At 41.0% G+C, this 22,643-nt stretch overlaps 1 protein-coding gene across 2 annotated transcripts in view; it reads right to left on the reverse strand.

The window, feature by feature from the left end:
* Positions 1 to 538: 538 nt before the first annotated feature.
* dchs1b (dachsous cadherin-related 1b) overlaps positions 539 to 22,643 on the reverse strand; it is a 114,369-nt gene continuing 92,264 nt past the window's right edge. For both annotated transcript variants that reach the window (XM_078931127.1, XM_004076301.5), the window contains 25 exons: positions 21,195 to 21,383; positions 20,568 to 20,799; positions 20,019 to 20,255; positions 17,209 to 18,264; positions 16,894 to 17,081; positions 16,188 to 16,284; positions 15,933 to 16,090; positions 14,038 to 14,478; positions 13,649 to 13,944; positions 13,422 to 13,537; positions 11,024 to 11,263; positions 10,319 to 10,444; positions 10,020 to 10,229; positions 9,104 to 9,360; positions 8,820 to 9,026; positions 8,335 to 8,731; positions 8,128 to 8,241; positions 7,819 to 8,030; positions 7,574 to 7,725; positions 6,398 to 6,528; positions 6,039 to 6,325; positions 5,031 to 5,172; positions 4,738 to 4,909; positions 4,251 to 4,660; positions 539 to 4,166 (listed from right to left, as the gene is read on the reverse strand). In XM_078931127.1, coding sequence (XP_078787253.1) covers positions 2,125 to 4,166; positions 4,251 to 4,660; positions 4,738 to 4,909; positions 5,031 to 5,172; positions 6,039 to 6,325; positions 6,398 to 6,528; positions 7,574 to 7,725; positions 7,819 to 8,030; positions 8,128 to 8,241; positions 8,335 to 8,731; positions 8,820 to 9,026; positions 9,104 to 9,360; positions 10,020 to 10,229; positions 10,319 to 10,444; positions 11,024 to 11,263; positions 13,422 to 13,537; positions 13,649 to 13,944; positions 14,038 to 14,478; positions 15,933 to 16,090; positions 16,188 to 16,284; positions 16,894 to 17,081; positions 17,209 to 18,264; positions 20,019 to 20,255; positions 20,568 to 20,799; positions 21,195 to 21,383 — 8,109 coding nt within the window. In that variant the 3' untranslated portion in view covers positions 539 to 2,124. The remainder of the gene's footprint in view (positions 4,167 to 4,250; positions 4,661 to 4,737; positions 4,910 to 5,030; positions 5,173 to 6,038; positions 6,326 to 6,397; positions 6,529 to 7,573; positions 7,726 to 7,818; positions 8,031 to 8,127; positions 8,242 to 8,334; positions 8,732 to 8,819; positions 9,027 to 9,103; positions 9,361 to 10,019; positions 10,230 to 10,318; positions 10,445 to 11,023; positions 11,264 to 13,421; positions 13,538 to 13,648; positions 13,945 to 14,037; positions 14,479 to 15,932; positions 16,091 to 16,187; positions 16,285 to 16,893; positions 17,082 to 17,208; positions 18,265 to 20,018; positions 20,256 to 20,567; positions 20,800 to 21,194; positions 21,384 to 22,643) is intronic.

The raw sequence follows: 22,643 nt of genomic DNA on the forward strand, positions 1-22,643 counted from the left end.
CTGTAAATCAAATGCTTCAAACGTTCAACGCAAGGCCACCTACTTTTATTCTGAATAGCTTGCACTCTGCAAAAATTCCCTGTAAATTAAAAAATAGGATTAGCCAGAACAAATTTATAGCAAGAATGATTATTCTGACAAATGACTGAGTAATAGTTATTTATTTCTAAATAGAAGTCTATGAGATTTTGGCTTCTTGGAACCAGCAGGTACTTCCTGTTTGAAACGTGAGGGAGGAGGGGTCACTCAGTCCAGTTCTCATGTACAGTTAATACAGGTTTGGCCATTTCTCACCCCAACAGCTTGCATCTAGCTGTGAGGGTAGTTGTGTCGTAGGCGTTAGATTTGCACCAAACTGTACATTTTGCTTTTCGCTTTATTTTAGAGGGGTGGTTGCTCTAAAAACATAGTCTTGTCTGTTTTTAATGCCATTTTTCTGTATATAGTTTAGATTTTTAGCCCTGTATCATAATTCAACAGACAAAAAGACAATCAGACCTCAACAACCTCAATTTTTGTGTGGAAGAAAGGGACACAGTTTGATAAAGGAGAGCAGTGGGAATTTAATGTATGCTACAAAAACAGGTACAACTCAATGCTTTCCAGCCATTACTCCGGTGGTCAGTCACCGGCACTGAAATTCAAATGGAAGCGTTTCTATTTAGATTTATTTCTGAGACACCATGACTGTAATTTGGGAGTTATATATATATTTTTTTGTGTGCAGATGAGTTCATGCCTGGCAGAACCAGCTTTCGGCAGAACGGGAAACAGCTTTGCACAAGACAATTTGTGAGATTCTGCTGAACAAAGAACAGAAGTAGTGGCTTTTTCTCCAAACAATGAAACACTGTGTGACTGAACCAGCTCTAAAGTATATGGCAATACCGATATACATAAAAAAAGGATGTAAATTCATTAAAAGAATTTTTAAATTGACTATAAATACTGCACTGTTTTCTCTAGGTTTTGCGCCTTCACAGGGCTCATACACTGATGTTTTACTTTGTTTTGGCAAATGTGTTGCATTTTTTCATGACATTTTACAGTATCAACCTGGTTATGAACTTCGCAGCAAAGCCAGTTTCGGTTCATGAATATTGGGAAGACATTTCTTTTAAAGACACAGAGGTGATGAGCAATTACCCTTGATTAAAGGGACCGTGCCAGTTTGCAGATCTGTCTTTCACTGAGCTGGGGGTGGACTTTTCAAACCCATTCGTTTGTAGATGTCCTCTAATTTGAAAATCAAAAATGTTCTAAGGTAACAAAACAACCTAGAGTGGGCTGTGTTCTGCTTCCTAAAATTCTGTGTTTTTTTTCATAAATAAAGTAAAAGGAAAAAAACATCCTCCCACATTAATACTGTCACACTAATACTGTCACACAAGTTTCTAAAAATCTAGACACATATGCACATGGTGTATCCTGCATTCATACAAATATACATATGTGTAAAAACACAAAATTAACCTCTCAATGGAAAATCATGGCTATGAAATAATAATTCTTTATAAAAATATACAAACAATAGTTAAATCAAAATATGTCATTTGATTTGATGCAGAAAAAAGTTTACACTGTTTTAGGTCTTAAAAATGAAAAAAAAAAATACAATTAAAGCACATGTTTTTCAAGTCCAAAGTTCTCTTCAAAAGCAGCCATAACATCCGTTTTTTATAGTAAAAAATGTCCACAGAGAGAAACAAGGTCCTTAGCTCTCTGGCCAGCCAGCGAGGTAACATCAAAACTTAACAGTAATCTATCTACAGACTAAGGGATCTCTGACTGCAGGGTATGCTGAGTGCACATTCAAATGAGGATTTCCCCTCCTCAGCTTGATCAGTTCACAGAGACCTGCGTCACTTATGAAAACTTTAGAATGGGTTGTTCTTGTCAGGGTAAGCAGTTAAGTTACTGCCAACCATTAAAAAAAGAGTCTCCCAATTGTTCCTCCAGAAGAAGGTCAACTGTTCTCTTCATGGGAGTTTTATTGCCTACTTTTCACCTGTTCGGGTGACTGGAAAAACAGTTCTTGTAATGTTATTTGAGAACAGTTCATCTGACATTCAAAACAATGGGCTGCAAAATTTCCCACTTCTCACTAGTTCTGTAGGTTTTCAGTCATATTCTCATCTCGTGATCAGGACTCTGGTCCAGCGAGGGCTCCCTGTTGGTGATCATAGAAGCTGAGGGCCCTTGATTGACTCCAAATGGCGAAACAGCAGGTGATCGAGCAGCCAAAGGGGATAAAGAAGGAGAGAAGCTTGGTGACATTGCTGCTGATGTAATTGATCCCTCGTGACTTATTGGTGATCTTCGTAGTGAGGCCAGGTGGGGGAATGTGCGTCCAATCACAGGGATTTTGGGGGGGACTGACATGGCCCCTGGATGAGCCACTGATGTGATGAGTGGCGGGGGATCAATTCGAGGTTTGGGATCTATTTTGGGCTTTGGCTGGAACGGCTGGCGAGGGTTTTGACTCTGCTGAGTAGTTTCATCTTTCAGCCTTGCAATCTCAGTAAATACATTAGCAAGAGGTTGGAACTGAGGACACCAGTTGAGCAAATAATCCCAGTTATAGCTTCCGCGAAGCTCCTCATCACTTGCAACAATGGCAGTGAGGGATCCATCCACTGACGGTTTACCATCCTCAGGGAAAGCATAGTCTTTAGGGAGAGATATGTTCAAACCACGGCCCACACCCAGGTAACCACCGCCCTCATCTCTATAGACTGGAAGCTGACCTGAAAGCAAGGTTCCACTTAAGCTGCCTCCAAGTTTCTTTCCTTTGAACCAGGTGCTTCCCTCCAAAGCAGCAGGCTCACAGGAGATATCAGAGAGTTGATCAGCATCCTGCTGGATTCCAGAGTCCGGGCCTCTGGCTGAGATGTGTTCCTGCATAGATGAAGTGATGGAGGCCACCCGTGGGTATTCGTTAATCATCCTGATCTCGTCATCCTCTGCAGCCTCAGCAGATCCTCTTCCGCTCGAGTGAGAAGGATCCAGAGAGCCCCCTCTAGTGTAGGGACCACCATCGGCCCCACCTTGATCTGCAGCATAACCTGGCAAAGCCTGGTGGTAGATACTCTCTCCTGCAGGTCCTGAGTGGCATTCATCTAATTTCTTCAAAGCAGTTCCAGAGGCAGCAGTTCTGTTTCCTGCATCCTGGCCCTTCTTCCTGCGCCGTGATTTCACGACGAACACCACCACAGCCATAACAACAAGTAAGATTATAAAACCAAGGGACACAGCTATGATGACAATAAGAAGTACATTGACATCAGAAGCCAGACCAAAATTAGTGTTTGTGACATCAATAGAGATTTGGGCAACTGCACTTCGAGATGTATCATGTGGACCATGGGCTTTAACCTCCAACGTCATCAGTCTGGTTTCTCGTTTAGTCCTCCCAGATCCACTGCTGCTACTTGAACTGTCCAACTTGAGGAAAATCACACCAGTGGTTTTGTTTACATCAAAATATGGGGAACTGGGGAGTAGAGAGTAGAGGACGATCCCATCCACCCCACCATCCTCATCTCGTGCTAGGACCTGGCCGATGCTTTGGCCTTTTTTAGCTCCTTCTGGCACTTCAAAGGCAAAGTCAGTAGATGTGAAGAGTGGGTCATACTCATCTTCACCTGTGACAAACACCTGCACAGTTACAGTGGCCGAATGGTTGCCAGAATCCACAGCCACTGCTACAAAATTAAAGGAGTTGATTTTCTCAAAATCAAAGGGTATTTTACTTCTAACTTCTCCTGAATTCTGCTCTATGACAAAGCTGTCCCTTCCTGACCCTGATCTTTCCATCATGTAATATTTAAGTTGGCCAAAAACTCCTGTGTCATGATCTATGGCATGGAGAACAGTCACTGGGGAGTTTGCAGGTAGATTTTCTTGGATAGTCGCTGTCAGGGTTTCCACAGGAAAATATGGATGGTTGTCATTTACATCTTTGACATCGACGATGACTGGAACCAGGGCAAAATAACCCTGTCCATCTGTGGCTTGAATAATGACAACATGTGTGGACTGGTGCTCTCTATCAAGCGCCCGCTGGAGGCGCAAGGCTCCTGTCCACTGGTCGATGGAAAATAAGTTCATCTCATCCCCAGAGCTGATGGTATACTGGACTTCTGCATTAGGAGTTGAGTCTGGGTCTAAAAACATTAAGAGTATAATAAAATGAATGTACAAAGAGGATTTAAAAGAGATCTGTTAAATTAGGAAATGTTTTTGCCCACCTGTTGCAGTCAGTCGTATAATCTCAGTCCCAGAGACGGCTCCTTCACTGAGCGCCACCGTGTATTCTGGTCTACTGAACACTGGAGGATTATCGTTTACATCACCAATGGTTATCAGTGCAGCGACACTAGAACTTCTCTGTGGCACGCCGCGATCTGACACCACCACTGTGAGGTTGTAAAGAGACTTGGTTTCAAAGTCAAGACCCTCAGCCAACAGTAGGGTCCCAACTGTCTGGAATCCACGGCCTTCCAGGAATCGGACGCTGCTTTCAATCTGGAACACATTCCCTTCATTCCCATTGGCAATAGCAAAATCAAACCCGCAGTTTTCTCGTGATAGGTCATTATCAAAAGCCTCAAAGATCAAGAGTGTAGACCCTGGAAAGGTGTCTTCTGAAACCATAGCCCTAGAAAACAGATGAGGAATGTTTGTTGAAAAAGCAGTTGAATTTACAAGACCAGGTTCTTATGAACACTGGCTGACCTGTACTCTGACTGGTGAAACACTGGAGCATTGTCATTGATGTCAGAGATGTGAACTTGGACTGTAGTCAGAGAGGAGAGAGCAGGTGAGCCTCCATCACTGGCTTCAATGACGATGTTAACAGATGGTCGTTCGGGGTCAAACTCAGCTCTGTGATTGATGAACAAAGTTCCTGGATAGGAAAAAGTAATTAGATAATCATAGTCAGAATGCAAACATTTGATGGACTTTACTTTCAGCTTGAAAAAACAGTAAAAATTCAGAACATCAAAAAAACAAAAAGACATTCCCACCGTTGCTAGGATCAATGTAAAACCCCTCCTGAGTTGAAGACATCACTCTGTAGTTGACCCTTCCATTCTCTCCAGAGTCTCTATCTGTTGCTGTTACTGTGATTACTGCACTCCCAGGAGGTGTGTGCTCAGGTAAACTAATCTGAAATGCAAAAATGGCAAAAGATAACATTAGATTATTAGCAAACAAGGAATAAAATAAAATGATATGTGGGAATTTGACCAACATTTGATAAAAGCGCACACATTTTCCAAACAACAATGTGGAGGTTGACAACACTCATAAAGGACAAGCTGCATTTTACAACCATGCTCCTTGTTTTTCCTCAGAGAGACCTGATGTTGAGGTAATTTCCTGAGACCATTTATACAGGCTTGTCTCTACAACCATTCCCCAGTTAACACTAGGCGTTAAACTTTTATCACCCACACGGTGTGCAAGTTGGGAATGTCCATGTGTGGAGTTTTTTAGTGCATGTTAGATCTGTAAGTGCAACTTCAGTGGAGTCGGGGAGAACAACATTTCCTAAATGCTAATTTACTTTGCTATTAAATTTTTTAAAGGTTTAGGGGAATTGAGAATTTTAACTCCTGTTGAGTGAATTTCCTCAATTAGATACAATTGAAATTCTTATAATTATAGATTCATAATGCATATTTACAAAAGAAAACATTTTTATGATGATACTAAATCTTTAGCAACTTTGTGTGTAGTGTAATCGTCTTTCTCTTTTGGCTTTTTCCCATCAGGGGTCACCACAGCGAAACAACCTCTCTGTTGAGGATGAGTCACATGGTTAAGTTGGCAATGTTTTACACCGGATGCCCTCCCTGATGCAACCCTCTCAATTTACCTGGGCTTGGGACCGGCACAGAAGCAGAGAAGGGAATAGGGAGCAGCCCGGATTCGAACCCTGGTTTCAAGGACCGAAGGCACTGCAAACCAGCACGAGCTAAACCAGCTCTGTGTGTAGTGTAAAGTAAAGTAAAGTAGCTTTTTTATCTTACCTGATAGAGATCATGGGTGAATAAAGGTGCATTGTCATTTATATCTTCCACCACTATGGTAATGTTAGCCTCAGTTTGGTGTTGGCTGTCTGTGGCTTGAACGGTCACTGTATACCATGTCTTCTCCTCAAAGTCCAGAGGGCCAGTGATTGACACCCCTCCAGTGTAGCGGTGAATCCCAAACTTGCCTAAGGCTGTGGGGTCCAGTAGCAGTGAGTAGGAAAGGGCAGGACTAGAGTCGACATCATTGCCTGTCACAAGAGTGATCTCTGTGCCTATTAAAGTATCTGAGGGAAAGAGCAAATGGACTTCAGTATGTTGGTTTTAAAACAGCATGCTTGGTTCTTAAAGATTCTTACTCTCAGGGATGCGGATTTCCTGGGGCAAAGGAATTGTGGGACTGTTGTCATTCTGGTCAATGATTATCACTGTCAGAGTGGCTAAACCTGCTAGTCTTGGGCTTCCTCTATCCGTTGCAGTAACTACTAGCCTGCAGATAAGAAAAACAAAATACATTTTAGTACTTTCTTATTGTATTTGTAGTTTAATCCAGATTTAAATTTATAACTTTAGGTGATGAATGTCAACATATCATATTTTAATAAAAGTGTGCCACCACAGGTTTTTAGAATTAAATGTAAATTTGAGCCTTTGAAAATTTGCACATTTATGCAATTCCTTTGATAAAAACTTAGCAGTAGTTTATAGGACAAGTGTGTGAAAAACCTATGTAAATGCATGGAATATGTATTTCAGCTCCTATATCTTTAGCATTTGGAACCCTTTTTACCATGGCATTTTTAATCTCCCACATTACTAGGTAACAGTTTAAACTGACCAATGGTTACAATAATGCTTTAGTTCATTTGAACATGCCTTTTTATGGTATTTTAAGGCTCTTAGTCTAATGCACCAACTACATTTGTTGCAGTTTCAGTCAAACTGGTGTGAAATCCTGATATGATTCTTGATTTTTTGTATGGTGTAGTTTGGACAAAGCTTTAACTTTTGGACGAATGGTGTCTCCAAATTCCTTCAAGATTATTGTGATTTACAGAAAAGTTTATGGTGGACTCAGAGCCAAAAACCCATGCAGATTTGGTGTGAAGTGTTTGTGCTGAGATGCACGATTCTACTTTTTGAGAAATGCAGCACTGTGCCAAACAACATCACTTTAGGCCTGTCTGCCCAAAGCCTGTTGGCCCAGAAGTATTTTGTTTGGTTCAGATGCAAATATAAAGCATGAAGTTATTTTGTTTGTTGGGTAAATTATTTCCCCCAAATAAGCCTTTAGAAAAATCCATGACTCCATATGAGTCCATATGTTTTCGGTTTGCAATGTATTTTCCTTTTTGCAGTGAGATTGACATTTGAGAATGTAGGCATGTAAATGGATTTTGTTTAATAAAAATATATTTTTTTTGTTTTGAAATGTGATTAGAATGTACAATGTATTACATTATTTCTCTTTTTGTGTAATTTTTTTTTTACAACAAACATCCACCACAGAGGTATATAAACAACTTTACACTCACTTGGTCTGTGTAAAAATCTCACGGTCCATGATGGCTGTTGTTGTAATGCTTCCTGTAACAGGGTCTATTTTGAACAAGCCGCTCATGCTAGATGACTGAATTGAATATGTAACCTGACCATTCTGGCCCTGATCAACATCCTCGGCCACCACCTGGATGAAAAGTGAGGGAAGGGAAAGAGTATTACAAGGTCTTTCTATCCTGTGGGAAAGTTAAACCAAACAACTAAGGAAATCTGAAGGTACCTGTATGATTGGCATCTCATATCCTTGAGCTTCTTTCATAAAAGCTACATAGTTCTGCAGCTGGAAGCGTGGAAGGTTGTCATTGACATCCTGCAGAACCAAATTAAAAGCCATGAAGGATGTGGATGACACGGTTTCAGCCTTGACAACGAGACGGAGTCTGGGGGTTTCTTCAAAGTCTAATCCATTGGAGCTCTCTACCCAGATTTCACCTGCAGGACATGCACATACGAGAAAATGAATTAAAATATGCTAGCAAGTACATTAGACTAAAAATCTATTTTTAGCCTTGAATCTGTAAAGTTTCACCTGTTGAGGAGCTGATTTTGAACAAATGTTTTTTGTTTCCGCTAAATAGACTATAGCTAATCCCTTGACGTGTACCATCCGGGTACTCAGCCTGAGCCTGAGCGACCGCTGTGCCTGGAATTTTAAAATTCAGAAAATATGAGGTTGCTTTCAAACACAAATGCATCACAGATGCAATGATTTCTATACTTGATCACTCTGTCCAACCTTTTGAAGCATTCTCTTGAATGCTCACATCTCTGGCATTTTTGGAAAACCGAATTCCATTGTACTCCACTTCTTTCACATAAACCACCACAACTCCATGGGCAGATTGAGCTGGGCTACCTTGGTCCATGGCTTCCACTATCAGGGTCCTCTGAGCTTGGGTCAGACTGCCCAGTGGTTCAGTGGCCTGAATCTCCCCAGTCAGGGAGTTAATGCTGAAACCTTTAACTGGGGTGGCAAAACGATAAAACACAGAACCATTGGCCCCAAAGTCTTTATCTTCAGCCTTCATAGTGGCTAAGACACGCTGAGAACGCCTGCTGGACACTTCAATGATCAATGGATCTTGGATGAAGAATGGAGCGTTGTCATTGACATCAAGAATGGTGACTTTCACCTGGAAAATTTGATCAAATTTGTTTTCTTTTTCAAGTTACAAAACGATAGAATAATACTCCTTCCGCCAAAACAACCATGTTGTTTACCTGAGCAGAGGAGTTGATGGGAACAGAAGGTGACAGGTCAACTGCAAAAACCCGAAAGTTGTATGATGCCAGTTTTTCCCTGTCGAGTGGTGCTGCTGTGGTGATTCGACCTGTGTCCTCATCTACAGCAAATGCTCCATCTGCCTCCTGGCTGAGGAAATACAAAATTTTCCCATTGAGGCCTTCATCCACATCTGTGGCAGACACCTGATAGAAGAAAAAAAAGAAGACGTCAACATTTGTGCAAAGTGAATCCCTCATTATCACTGTGGTTTTTGTCTTGCCTGCAAAACTTGGTACCCCTCTTCAGCATTCTCCAAAACCTCCACTGTGTAGCTATTTTTGCTAAAGACAGGGCTGTTGTCATTAACATCCAATACTTTGACTTCCACTGTGGCAGTTGCGCTAAGAGCCGGGCTCCCTCTGTCTACAGCCACCACCTCAAGGGTATATTTAGGCTTTTTCTCTCTGTCAAGCCCATGTGAAGTGGAGAGTGCTCCGGTTCTACTGTGGAGCTGGAAATCTCCATCAGGATCACCAGCTAGAAGAAAAGAAACAGCAGAAAAATATCCTAAAAATAATACAAGTATTTCCTGAAAATCAGACATTTATCATGAAAGAGGGCATAATTTTTCCAAGTATGGATTTAAGTCAAAATATGACTGTTTAATAAAAATAAATCCTTGGCAAAAAGTTATGCAACATGCTCAGATCGTATCTATGACATGACTGTTGTCTAGAACATAATAGTGTGTAGTCTGCATTACTTTCATAACTTTCATGTCTGAATGCAAAACTAAGTGGCCTGGTGGAAGAGTGTCTGCCCTGTGACTGGAAATTCAAAAGTTCAAATCCTCGGCTGAGGATCAAATGCCTCCCTGCTTGACCCCTCAGTGTTAAGTGGTTGGATTGGGGGGTTAAACCACCAAATAATGCCTGAGTGCAGCCGTGTCTACAGCTCACCACTCCCCCAGGGGATGATACAAGTGCAAAGAACAAATTTCACACATCTTGCTGTGTTACAATTGATGGGACTTTTTTTGGGGAGTGGGGGGCTGAATCAAGTAAATATCTGAGATGTGAGATAATATTCCCCATCTTTTTGAACATTTTATTAACTTCTGATTAGATTTGCCTTGAAACAACAACAATTAAAGGCAAATTACTATGATTTTGTACACACATTTTTTGTTTTCTTACCTGCAATTTTGTACTCCAGCTCCCCACCAGGACCAGAGTCTGGATCTGTGGCCTTGACGAAGCAAAGCTCCACAGCAGGTTGGTTTTCTGGGACTTCAAGTCCATACCACATCTTTGCGAAGACAGGAGCATTGTCGTTCACATCCTGTACCTCCACTCTGACCACAGCCTTGGCGAAGTTTGGAGGGAGCCCTCCATCCCTGGCATACACTATCAATGAAAGTTAAGAATTAGAGAATAGAAAACCTAACTGATTTGAGTTTTCATGAACTCCTGGAAGATAACACCCAGCAAAGTACCTGTTAGTACATAGTGATTCTGTAGTTCTGCATCCAGCTCCTTTGTAGTGGTGATGACTCCAGTCAAGGGATTGATGACAAAGCCATCCTCAGTCACACCTCCGTATGTTATGTGGCCATTAGAACCTGCATTAAAAGTAAAAGTTACAGAACAAAATGACACTTACCACAAAGGAAAACTAAATGTCACTATGGGAAAATGTTAGAAACAGATTTGGTTGTGATCTACTAGTTCACTTTGAAAAGTTTGATTTTGCAAGACTACTTATTTGTCTCAGTGGATTAGTTTCAAAGTGGGCCAATGATTTGGTCTTAATGGAAAATTTTGAAATTTATTTTCCTAAACATGAAAAAGTTAGAGCTTTACTTTAGTGGAAAAATCAAACCATAAAAATAAATTTAATGATACAGATAGAATAGAATAGAATAGAATAGAATAGAATAGAATAGAATAGAATAGAATAGAATAGAATAGTATGTCTCCCCACTATTGTGAAAACTATATTAGTGTTTCCTTAAATGCATAACTCTTCCTAAAATAACATATGAACATTATGCACAAATATTTAACGTTGGACCAATATTAAATTTTGCACTAATTTTTATTTTGAGCCTGCACACCAATAGAAGAAAGTCTTGTCATTTTAATGTTGTATTTATTAACAACCCCATTCTACTGTGATAAAAATTAAATTGTGAACCAACCTTGGTCCCGATCCGTGGCGGTGACTTTCAGAACTGTAGTTCCTGGACCCTTGTTCTCCATCACATGGGTTCCAAACTCAGCTTGCTGGAACATCGGAGCTTCGTCGTTCACATCGATCACTTGCACGCACAGGACCTGAGAAGTGGAAAGCTGGGGTATTCCATGATCTTCTGCAACAATCGTGAGGTTAAAGACCTCCTGCTCTTCCCGGTCCAGAGCTTTTAGGATGGATAGAGAGCCTGTAAAAAAGAAATTTAAAACTAATTTAAAAAAAAGAATTAAATCAACTAAAATTTCAACTTCAACTTATCATATAACTCAATGATTATCATATAACTTATATAACTAATAAAAGTGTTTAGGTGTGTGCTTACAATATTTCTCTGTGCCTCAAATCATCAGGATGTATGCATTGAAGACTAACAAATAAGAGCTTTTCCTTTACCAGATTTTTAACAATAAAAAAAACAAAAACAAAGAGCATAGTCACATCTTAAAGATAGTTTGTTTTTTAACACACGCTGAAAACTGTTTTCCCTTAAATCAGTGAGACACAAACTAATGTGCTTGCATCTAATCTAATTCACTGCAATTGAAATAGCACCTAAAATTAGAATTTCCATTTCCACTTTGCCAGCCTTTTTTTCCCTACATCCCATAGCCCTGTCATCGGAACAAGTCAGGAAGGTCAGCCAAAGTGAGCGGAAACATGCAATTTGCATCTGTGTACTTGTTTGTGCTTGTTCTGCAGGACTCAACACATTTACCAGGAGTGCCTGAGAGATGTGTATCTAGAGACCACACAGTACCAAACAGACGCTACACGATGACTGTTGCAAAGCTGATGCTCTGAGACAGTGTGTCTGTGAGGTCCTTCTGCCTCCCCTGGTAAGTGTAAAAGGAAAAATACAACCGGAATATAAACTGCACTAGTTTTTATTACTGTCATTCCAAAAAGAGAGAAAAAGTCAGTGAACTTAAACAGTTAAACAGAGTATAAGAAACACAGAAGAAACTATAGAGCAAAAATAATGAGAAAGGGAGAAAACTTGGCAGAGCTGACTTTCTATATATAGGCTGTAACCTGTCAAATGCTGCCCCCACATTAGACACACAGCTTGGCAAACATGTTGGCAATACATACTAATCTGCTGTTCCAGAGCTTATTAATGGCAAGATTAACACCACACAGTCTGAGAAGCAAACCAGAAGTGAAATAAACCCACTCGACATTTGACAGCAATGACGCTGAGACTTTCTTCCATCTGGAACCTGCATTAAGTGTCTGTTTTATGGCTCCTAATTTCTTTCCAGCCAGAGCATGCCTACACTGCATAGCACCAGCGATAAAGAGACTCAATTTGAACATACATTAGGCTGTTGCCTAAGAGTTGCCCAGACCTATACAGCCCAGTTAAATATCAGTTACTGTGCTTTGAAGTATTGCATGATCTGTGGGGAAAGATGTGCTTTTTTAGGGTTAGTGAGTTCCTGCACTATTTACTCATAAGTGCCATTATCATAAGTGGAATGCAGGTTATCTTTTAAATCCTAAATACCCAACAGGGTGTAACGGCCGTGCTCTGTTATGTTATTTAAAGCAGAAGTACAAAACTCTGCGACGGACTGGCGACCTGTCCAGGGAGTCCCCTGCCTTCGCCCATAAGTGGCCGGGATAGGCTCCAGCAGCCCCGTGACCCCAAAAGGGACAAACAGAAGAAGATGAATGAATGAAAATGAAGTACTACTATAGCTAAAGTCTATAAAACTCAAAAATTCAGTTTTTCATGAAATATTAATGTTTTTATTTTGCCCATTTGCAGTTAATCCCTTTATCTCCAGTGTCAATATTCCTTTGACAATTGTAACTCTTCAACTGTTTAATCAATGTAATTCCAGCAAATTCTGAAGGGAAATAAGCTGCCTTGTGCTGTTATGCAACACTTTACAGTAGTGAGGTGTTTACGCAATATTTGGAAAAATCAGCTGATTTCAGCTTTGGAGAAAGGTTACTCTGCGTACATATGCTACACTTTACTGATGTAAAGCCGGTATGAAAAGCCGCCTTTCTCTGTGTCAGAATCAGCTGATTCACGTTGGTTGCCTCAATGATCAAAGAGTTATATAACTTCACAAAGCAGGGGTGCCAAACTTCAGGCCTCGAGGGCCGGCCTCCTGCTGGTTTTCCAGAAATCCGGCCTTGTCTGCTGCTGATTACCTGGATAAGGTGTGTTTAGCCAATAAGGGGCTTCAATGGCAGGTTGGTTGGAAACCACGTTGAACAGGGGCCCTTGGGGCATGGATTCATGAAAAGTGCTCAAGATTGATTTGATGTGTTATTTACCGGTAGATGTCGCCCGATACATCTCAGGTGTTAAAGGGTTAAGTTTAACTTACCTGTATTGGGGCTCAGACTGAAGCGACCAGCGTTGTTGCCTGACTGGATTCTGTATGACACTCTGCCATTTTCTCCTTCATCTGCATCGTGAGCCATAACGTGCAAAATCACAAACCTATCAGAGGAAACAAATTTGCATTTTATTAAGCACACAATGTCCACACAACTGTGCATTTTTGTACTTTTTCATTGGACCACAAACGTAAAAATGTTAATTGACACGTACCCTACAGGCTGATCCTCCATGACGCTGATCGCAGATGGAGAGCTGAAAACCGGAGGATTGTCGTTTTCATCTTTCACAAACAGTCGAGCAGTGACCGAACCCCAGCGCCTCTGAGAGAGATCCACTGCCTGGTCTGTGGCTCGTACCACTAGGTAGAGGAAGGGTGTGGACTCACGATCTAACTGCTGTCTTATTGTCAGGACCCCACTAAGCGGGTCAAGAGCCAATAGGTCAGAAGTTTGAGGCCACTGGTGTTCGATGGAATAACGTAGTTCACTATTGGGCCCACTGCCATCCTACACACCAAACAAATTGTTAGGTTAAACGAAAAATAGCAATAATTATGCAACTGTTGCTTTAATTTAATACAATTTTAGAAGAATTTTAACCTGATCCCCAGCCTGAAAGGCATAAATGGAAGCTCCAGGTTCTTTGTTCTCTGGGATCACTATGGTAACAGGGTCTTCAGAGAACTGAGGGGCATGGTCATTGCTGTCCTGCACATTAATCTCCAGCTTCACCAGGTAGCTATTCGGAAACGCCTTGGAGAAGTCAGAAACCTCGACGTGAAGAGTGTAGCTTGAGCCCTTCTCATAGTCCAGCTCCCGCACCAGGTACACATCCCCTCTGAGACGATCCACCATGAAAGTCCCATCCCGATCCGTCCCATCTACAACCAGATAGGTCACCTGGCCCTCCAGAACATTAGATTCAGGCTTGTCAACTTGGCCCACAGAGCCAATAATGGAGCCAGGCGCGGTCCCTTCAACTACGTTTAGGGTCATAGAGAGGACGTTTGGCTTGGGAATAGACCTGGAGGAGCTTATGACCTGAAAAAAAAAGGACAGGTTTACCTGAATTCTTTTCATTTTTATTACTATTCACCATATGATGGTCATTCAGATCACAATCGGAATTCCTTTCCCTAATCAACTGAAGACGTGCTAAAATATACCAAAACAAAATGTAGAACTTTCCAGTGGATCATTTCATTGAAGCGTGGGACAAAACATCAAGGGGAGTTCTGTTTTATGTTACTCAATTTGATTTCTTTTGATATTTTGCAGACAGTGCAGCTATATTGCTTTCACCACAACCCATCCCTAAACATGCCCTTGAGCTGTAGTCTGTTTCTGCTTTGCTGCCAACACAATAACAACCCTCAGAGAGATTCTCATTGAACATGAAGGCATTATGTGCAATCCTTCCAGTAAATATCTTGACACTGTGGCCTTCTGGCTACGACATGAGAGTCAGCGTCTCTGACCTAAAAAGAAAGGAAAAATGAAGGGTGCAATGGTGGGGAAACTCTAAATACATCACTTCAAGTAGTGCGGACCCCTAAACAACCTCCACATGCCCCAGTCTGTGCCGAGGGGAAACAAAGACGTGCCAGAGGGTCTTTGACTGTTTGACACAAACTTGGGGTTTTGATCTGGGACCAAAGAGTTGCAGGCAGTATGAAGTCATGCGCCATCATTTATATGATTAAGACAAGTGGTAGAGACATGTATAAAACAACAACTACTTGTACTTGCCTAAATTTATTGCTGATGTTTAGACAGTGGCAAGACAACAGATTACAAAAGACATGTCCGTGTTTGCTTACTCGGTTACCTTGATCTACTAGCAACTGTACTATAGGTGTGTGTGTGTGTGTCAGTTTGCTACTGTGTAGTGGAGCGCATTCCCTTTCTCTGTGATTTAATACAGCTGGCTCTAATCAAATCTCATCTGGGAGCGTTTGATTTCAAGGCGTCTGTTTCCCGTCTGTCTAATCAGACTGTCACACAAGCGGCACACGAGCAAAAATCAAATGCAAGCGCTCTTGCAGCAGTCTGCGTCCTATTCCTCCCTGAAATCGTATTACAAAAAAACACACAGTTCCCCTGCAGAAGAAACCCTCCATCCTTCTCATTCCGCTGCTGCTTCTGAATCCTCCTGATGTCGGATGCTGATTTCCAGTTCTGAGTCACTGACAGAAAACTTAAGAGAACAGTTCGGAAAGAAAAGCTCTGGGTCTCTAAAATGTGTTTTTTATTACCCTTCTGATTTTCAGATTAGGAAGAGCTCACTAGATTGGAGAGATGCTTATGTTTATATAGGCATGGCTTCACCTTCTCCCTTTCTGATAAGTATCTCCCTTTTAAACTCCTTTGACAGCTTCACAGTTCAGACACAGTAAGTTATGCACTAAATTTGAGCATGTGTAAAGGATACTGCCTTTGGTCTCTGTTACTTCATATTTACGAATTTGAGGATCAAAAATATGGATTGTATTTACTTGTATTCGTATCTGACAGGTGGAGCTGAGGCCAGGCGTCCCATGGTCAGCAGCGGTCAATGTGAAAGTGTACTCTGCTCTTTCTGCCCACCTCAGCGGGGAAGCAGTTTTTAGCTCGCCTGTGTTTGGGTTAAGAGAGAAACGCTCTACTCTAGAGCCTTGGAAAACAATGGGAAGAAAATAAAATAGTTACAATCACAGCCTGATTATAAGTAAAAAAAGAAATATTGGATTACTCTGGAGATAAACAGTCACCTGATAAGGAATAGTATACGGTTCCATTCTCTCCTTCATCTGGATCTTTAGCTGCTACTGATCCCACCATTGTCCCAGATGGAAGCCCCTCTATTATCTATAAAGACAATCTTATCTTAATATGTTGCCCAAACATCAATACATACAACATATTAGACAAAAATACAAAAAAGCAGTGAAATTAATTCATTTTTAAAATGCTGTCACGTTATTAGGCTGCTCCCTTTCAGTGTTAAAGACCCACCTTAAAAAAAAGACCACTGGGAACGTTTTTCAAATAGATCGGAAGGTGTTTATAGTGGCACTTTAATAACGGTTTACAGAAAACAAAAAAAAAAGACTTTTGTCATAGTACTGTTCACTTAAAATACTTTTTATAGTGCAAACATCTTAAGTACAATTTTGCAAAAAATCTGAGTGCTGAGTGAACAGCTTTTTCTCTTTAATCTGGAAATCTCTGCCTAAATAGAAACTACCGGTAAATGGACAAAATAGTTATGAATTTTATTAAACTTATTAATAAAAGAGAAGATACTGATAGAAAAATTGCCATAAGAAAACATCACATAGTCTCTCACCCTAGAGTATTGGATTTTGCACGTCATCAACCAAGCATTCAACTACTTGTCTTTGATTCAGCACAATTCTTTTTCTCCAATTGAGATAGAATTCTCATTGATAGTTCCCAGTGTGCCACTTCTCTTACCTCAAACATCCGCTCCGTGTCAGGCCTGACGTGAGTGAAAGTGGGGGCATGGTCATTTTCATCCAGCACACTGATGTGGGCAGTCCCAGTGGCGCTGCGTGGAGGAGTGCCACCATCTTGTACCACCACAAAAAGCTGATAGCTGGACTGTTGCTCTCTGTCCAGGGCGAGGCGAGTGCTAATCTCACCTACAGTGATAGCAGATATTAAAAGGAGAGAAGTTCTTGGATTCAATTAAAAATAACATATTTTTAAAGTTGATATTATGTTTCTTTATTAATAAAATAAAGATTTACTCAGTCACATATTCGTCACCTGTTTGGGAGTTGATCTGAAAGTGCTTGTCTGCATGCAGCAGCCGGTAGGTGAGTCGAGCATTTAGCCCTGCATCTCTGTCTGTAGCGGAGACCCTGCCAAAGCCTGTTCCTGCCACCAAGTTCTCCCTGACAGCCAGGAACACCCTCTCCTGGCTCAGTCGTGGGGAATTATCATTCTCATCAGTAACAGTTACCCTGACTGTGGCACTACCGGTTCTTCCAGTCCCACTATGTCTTGAAGTTGCAAGGACAGTGAGCAGATACATATCTTTGGCTTCTCTGTCCAAAGAGCTCCGGACAAAAAGCCAACCACTGTCTGGCATGATTCCAAAACCAGCTGCATCCCCATCTGGCCTGAGACGGTAGGAAATGGAGGAGGAGATGGATGACGAACTGCCACCATTTCCAGAAGCCTCTCTGTTGAGAGCTCGCACCTGGAGGAAACGAGTGTTGAGAGGTGCGTTTTCCCGTAGCTCTACTCGATACGTCAGGGTATCAAAGTTGGGGCCTTGAGCGTCTTGTGCTTGGATGTGGACAACAAGCGTGAAAGTGGAACTGAGCTGAGGTGCTCCACCATCTTTGGCGATCACTTGGAGGTCGTAGCGTGGAACACTGTCATATGAAAGGCTGCCAATGAGGCGAACTTCCCCACTGCCACGGTCAATACCAAACGTTCTTTGACCACTGCTGCCAGCAGCCCCCGCAGAGATCAAGTCAAAGCTAAGCTGACCGTTGTGACCAGAATCTTTGTCCGTGGCCTGAATACGGTAGATAACAGTCCCCATTTTTGTGACTTCTGGTAAGAGAAGGGACTCTGATGAGGAAGGGAGGAAGGTGGGAGCATTGTCATTAATATCTGAAATGCTGATGTGCACCCGGCTGATTCCATAGGATGGTGGAGAGCCGTAGCGTGCCTGGATCTCCAGGTCAAGACTGGAGCAGGTTTCGTGGTCAAGAGGAAGTGCTGTGCGAATGGTACCAGATGTACTGTCAACAGTAAAATATCCATCTGGGTCTCCCGAAGAGATGGAGTAGTAGATACCTTTAGAGACACCTGAATGAAGGACAATTGAGAAAAACACAAGAAGTGACATAAGATTTCAATTTCAATCTGATTATAATGATGAAAAATTTGTATTGTAAACATTATGAAGATAGAAAAGCGGTATTTAACTTTGATCTAATCTAATGCTACATTCACATCAGGCTTGGAAACGTCTGTTTAAGCGACCACTACCAATGGAATGTTTATGTAAACATAACGTAAATGCGTGTTCTGGGCTTCTGGATTCAGGAGGCGTTTGACTGCGTCCCACATGGTATCCTGTGGAGGGTCCTCTGGGAGTATGGGGTCCGGGGAGCCTTACTGAGGGCTGTCAGGTCTCTGCATGAACGGAGCAAGAGCATGGTTTGCATGGCCGGCAGTAAGTCAAACCTGTTCCTGGTGCATGTTGGACTCCGGCAGGGATGCTCATTATCACCGGCTCTGTTTATAGTTTTTATGGACATAATTTTTAGGCACAGGCAGGGGCCAGAGGGTTTCTGGTTTGGGGACCACAGGATTTAACCTCTGCTCTTTGCAAATGACTTTGTCCTGTTGGCTTCATCAAGCCGGGACCTCCAGCGTACACTAGGGCGGTTTGTGGCCGAGTGTAAAGCGGCTGGGATGAGGGTCAGCACTGCTAAATCTAAGGCCATGGTTCTCGACCGAAGAAAGGCAGTTTGCCATCTCTCGGTGGGTGGAGTGTCCCTGGCCTGGTGGAGGATTTTAAATATCTTGGAGTCTTGTTCATGAGTGAGGGAAGACAGGAGCGTTAGATTGACAGGCGGATCGGAGCAACGTCCGTAGTTATGCAGTAGCTGTACAGGTCCGTTGTGGTGAGGAGAGAGCTGAGCCAATAAGCAAAGCTCTCAATTTACCGGTCGATCTTCCTCTGTAGCAGATGGTCCAACAAGTAACAAAAGAGCAATATAGGATTTTATTGTTTAGAACAAAATTTAATGTTTTTGGGGTGAATATCACTCAAAAGATTTAATCTGCCCCTTTTTTCTGATTTTCCAAATTGAGTTCTGTTTTCACAAAAATATCGTCCTGTTGTTCTCTACAATGGACAAGTTGGGAAATTAAAACAAAAAATATTTAAAAAAAAATTAAAATTGTAAGGTGTTTTTTTCGGCCCAAATAGATAGGAAATCACACAAAACAAGGAAATTGTAAGACCCGTTTTTTCCTCGGTTCTCAGGAGATTATATATATGACACCAATTCTCGTTGTATGTTGGAATATAACAGTTAAAGAAAAAGCCTGGAGCAAGATTCGTGAGATTTGCCCCACTTCGACATTTTGCACCAATTCTCTTCTAACTGTGAGTACATGCACTATATCGGATTGCAACAGTCCCTTGTGCACACCCTAATGTAAAAACACGTTTAAGAATGCCTGTTTAGCTCGTTCTTGAATGGACCAGAGATGCCCAGTGTTTACGTATCTTAATGTAGATTTTAGCAGGAGCTCAAATTAAAACTTTTTTTTTTCTACTGTAAATTAAATGAAGCAAGAATATACCTGTCAGTGCTCTCAATGTTAATTTTAGCATTTTAAATACTGGAATATATGTTTTAGTGTCATTTTTAGCTGCAAGTGCATTCAAAATTTGAGGGGAAAACTATTTGCAGCTCAGTGGCACATTTCTATTCTGAGGCTGGTAACAGGAACGTCACATAGAAGAAGTTTCACTGAGAGCTCTAAAAGTAGTTTAGAGATGTACAACAACAAAAGTATGAGGCTGAGAAAGTAAACGTTCCCACCTGTCTTGGTAGCAGCACGGACCACTCCCACCGCTGTCCCCCTGAGAACGTCCTCAGACACAGTGAAAAAATACTGTGCCTGTTCAAACACTGGAGAAGACGTTGAGCCTCCAACGATGCTCACATTCACTCTGGCATTCACAGGTGCTGTTAGACCATCGCCATCCACAGCTGTTATCACCATGGAGATGACTGTGTTTGCTTTGCTATGCAGCGAGCGCGAAAGAGAAATCACTCCTGAGAGGAAAAAGAATAATATCAATAGGTCTAAACACAATACCACAATGAAAAGTCTATTTATTTTGCAAAGTATAGTAAAAATTGCTTTAAACATGTATTTGACAATAAGACATTTGAAACTGTAAAAAGTGAAGATCTTTTGTCCATATTAATATTCAAGTTTATTATAGTACAGATCTACATACCATTTGATTGGACAGGTAGAGGTATCGTCTCCAAGCCACACATAAATACTTCTCTAAAATGTGCTTCGCCAAAATTGAGCTGTCTTTCTTTGTCCTTTATACAAAGTGAATGTGAGAGGCTCACCCGTGTCCTTGTTGAGGGTGAAGAAAGGGGAGCTCCCTCCAGGTACTGTGCGGTAGGTAATCCTGCCGTTTTCACCAGCATCAGGATCATTGGCTGTCACCTTGACAACGGAGGTTCCTGGAGCACTGTGGGTACTAAGACTTACAGTGTAAAGGACTGGGTAGAAGGTGGGCCGGTTATCATTGATGTCCATCACTTTGACCCTCACACCCACTGCTGAGCTCAGTCCACCCTGGAAAAGGAAACAGAGCCATAGGATCCATCTTGGATAATTTTCTTTTGAATGATACATTTAATGAAGTTTAATATGTATATACCATTTCTGAGAATGATTTTAAAGCAAATTGACGTAAGGAAATGTAAAAAAGATTGTAAAAAGCATTAGGTTTGTATTATCAAATGCAAATAAAAATAACTTTTTTTTTGTTATCCAACCAGTTCATGTTATAACAATCTATTCACTTTACCTTAGTAGCTTTATTTATTTTATTTTTTTACTTTGAGAATGTTCAGTTTAATTGACTTTAATGAAGTCTCTAAGACTGACCTGTGATTTAAATGTTGCTCTAATTAATTGGAGCAGTTCATTTCCCACACTATATACTCTTTCATTAGACTTAAACTTACTCCATCTGTTGCTGTGACGGTCAGGTCATACTTCTCCAGACCCTCGTCCCTGTCGAGAGCTGAGGCGGTGCAAAGCTGGCCCGTCTGCTTGTTTATGGTAAAGGGTGTCTGAACCGTGCCTCCAGACTTTAAAGTCAAAGCATAGGTTATGGTTCCAAATGAACCCCGGTCCTCGTCGGTGGCTGACACCTGAGACCAAAAGAGATCGAAATGAATCTTCATACAAGCCAGATATCAAAAGCAGCTTTTCAAGAGACTATAATGAGATAGACCGTGAGGACCTTAACAAAGATCCTCTTTGTTACAAAGACTTAAAAAATTAGAACCAGATCAATACAACAGAAATGGCAACATATCGTTCTTTTCAAATGTAAGAATTTGTGATGATTTCTAATTTTCACTTTTAAAGATTATGGATATATGGTATGTAAAGGAAAAAGACAAAGGTTGGTCTAGAGATCAAAGGAACAAATGCCAGAGGACCAAAAAATTGCACCAATGGCTCTTAAACAACACACACTATTAAATTATAAGATAATTGAATTATTACACTATTGCGCTTAGAATCCTATTTATATCTGGAGATAAGTATGTCTTGATCATAACCTTCTTTTCAGAAAACGTGCATGTACACTTCCTTTCAAATATGCTGTGTATGCATGCTTTATTCTTATGAAACACTCAGAAATCCCATAACACAACAGAAATTTCCTTGCAAAACACCAAAAGGGAAATGTTGTGTGCTCTCAGGCTGAGCCTTTGACTCAATCTTCAAACTGGTTCATAATGTTGTTTGGTGGTGTTTATAGGGTTGTTAAAAGTAGCATTCTTGCTCAGATGTTAAAACCTTGAAGGCAAGCCAAGATCCAGGAGGTCGAATGACCCCGTTTGCTCCTCCAAGGAGTCTCGGCTCCTAACGGGACTGTTAATCATTTGAACTGATATTTAGTTTAACTGTAATACTAATATTTTTTCTCTTAAATACTTTTTTGTCAAAAAAAAAATATTTAAGTCCTGCTTATTGAGCTCATCATAGTAAAATCTTTACTATTTTCCTCATCGATACCTCTTTTCATGTTCTTTTCTCTTTTCTTTCTTTTTTAAGTAAATTTTATAATGATTATGTCTGTTTTTAATCTTTGCACTGTTATGTATTGTAAATTTTAATGCATTTTCCTGTTTTATGAAGAACTTTAACTTACTTTCAGTACGAGTTGTGCTATACAAATAAACTTGCCTTGCCTATTTTGGGTGTTTGTCAGAAAAGTGGAGAAATTCAGACTGAGGGTTAAAGCTGTGCAAATTTAGAAAAAGATAATCAATAATAATTGTTTTTTTAAATTTTCTGATGACTTTATTTCTATTTTTAGATCTGGCCAGTCATTTTAGCATATTTAGGCCCTGGTTTGCACCAGTGCTGAGGACACTTTAAATACATTTTTACTAAAG

Source organism: Oryzias latipes, chromosome 14 (assembly GCF_053564925.1).
Source record: "Oryzias latipes strain Hd-rR chromosome 14, Olatipes_Hd-rR_3.1".
Classification (NCBI taxonomy): domain Eukaryota; kingdom Metazoa; phylum Chordata; class Actinopteri; order Beloniformes; family Adrianichthyidae; genus Oryzias; species Oryzias latipes.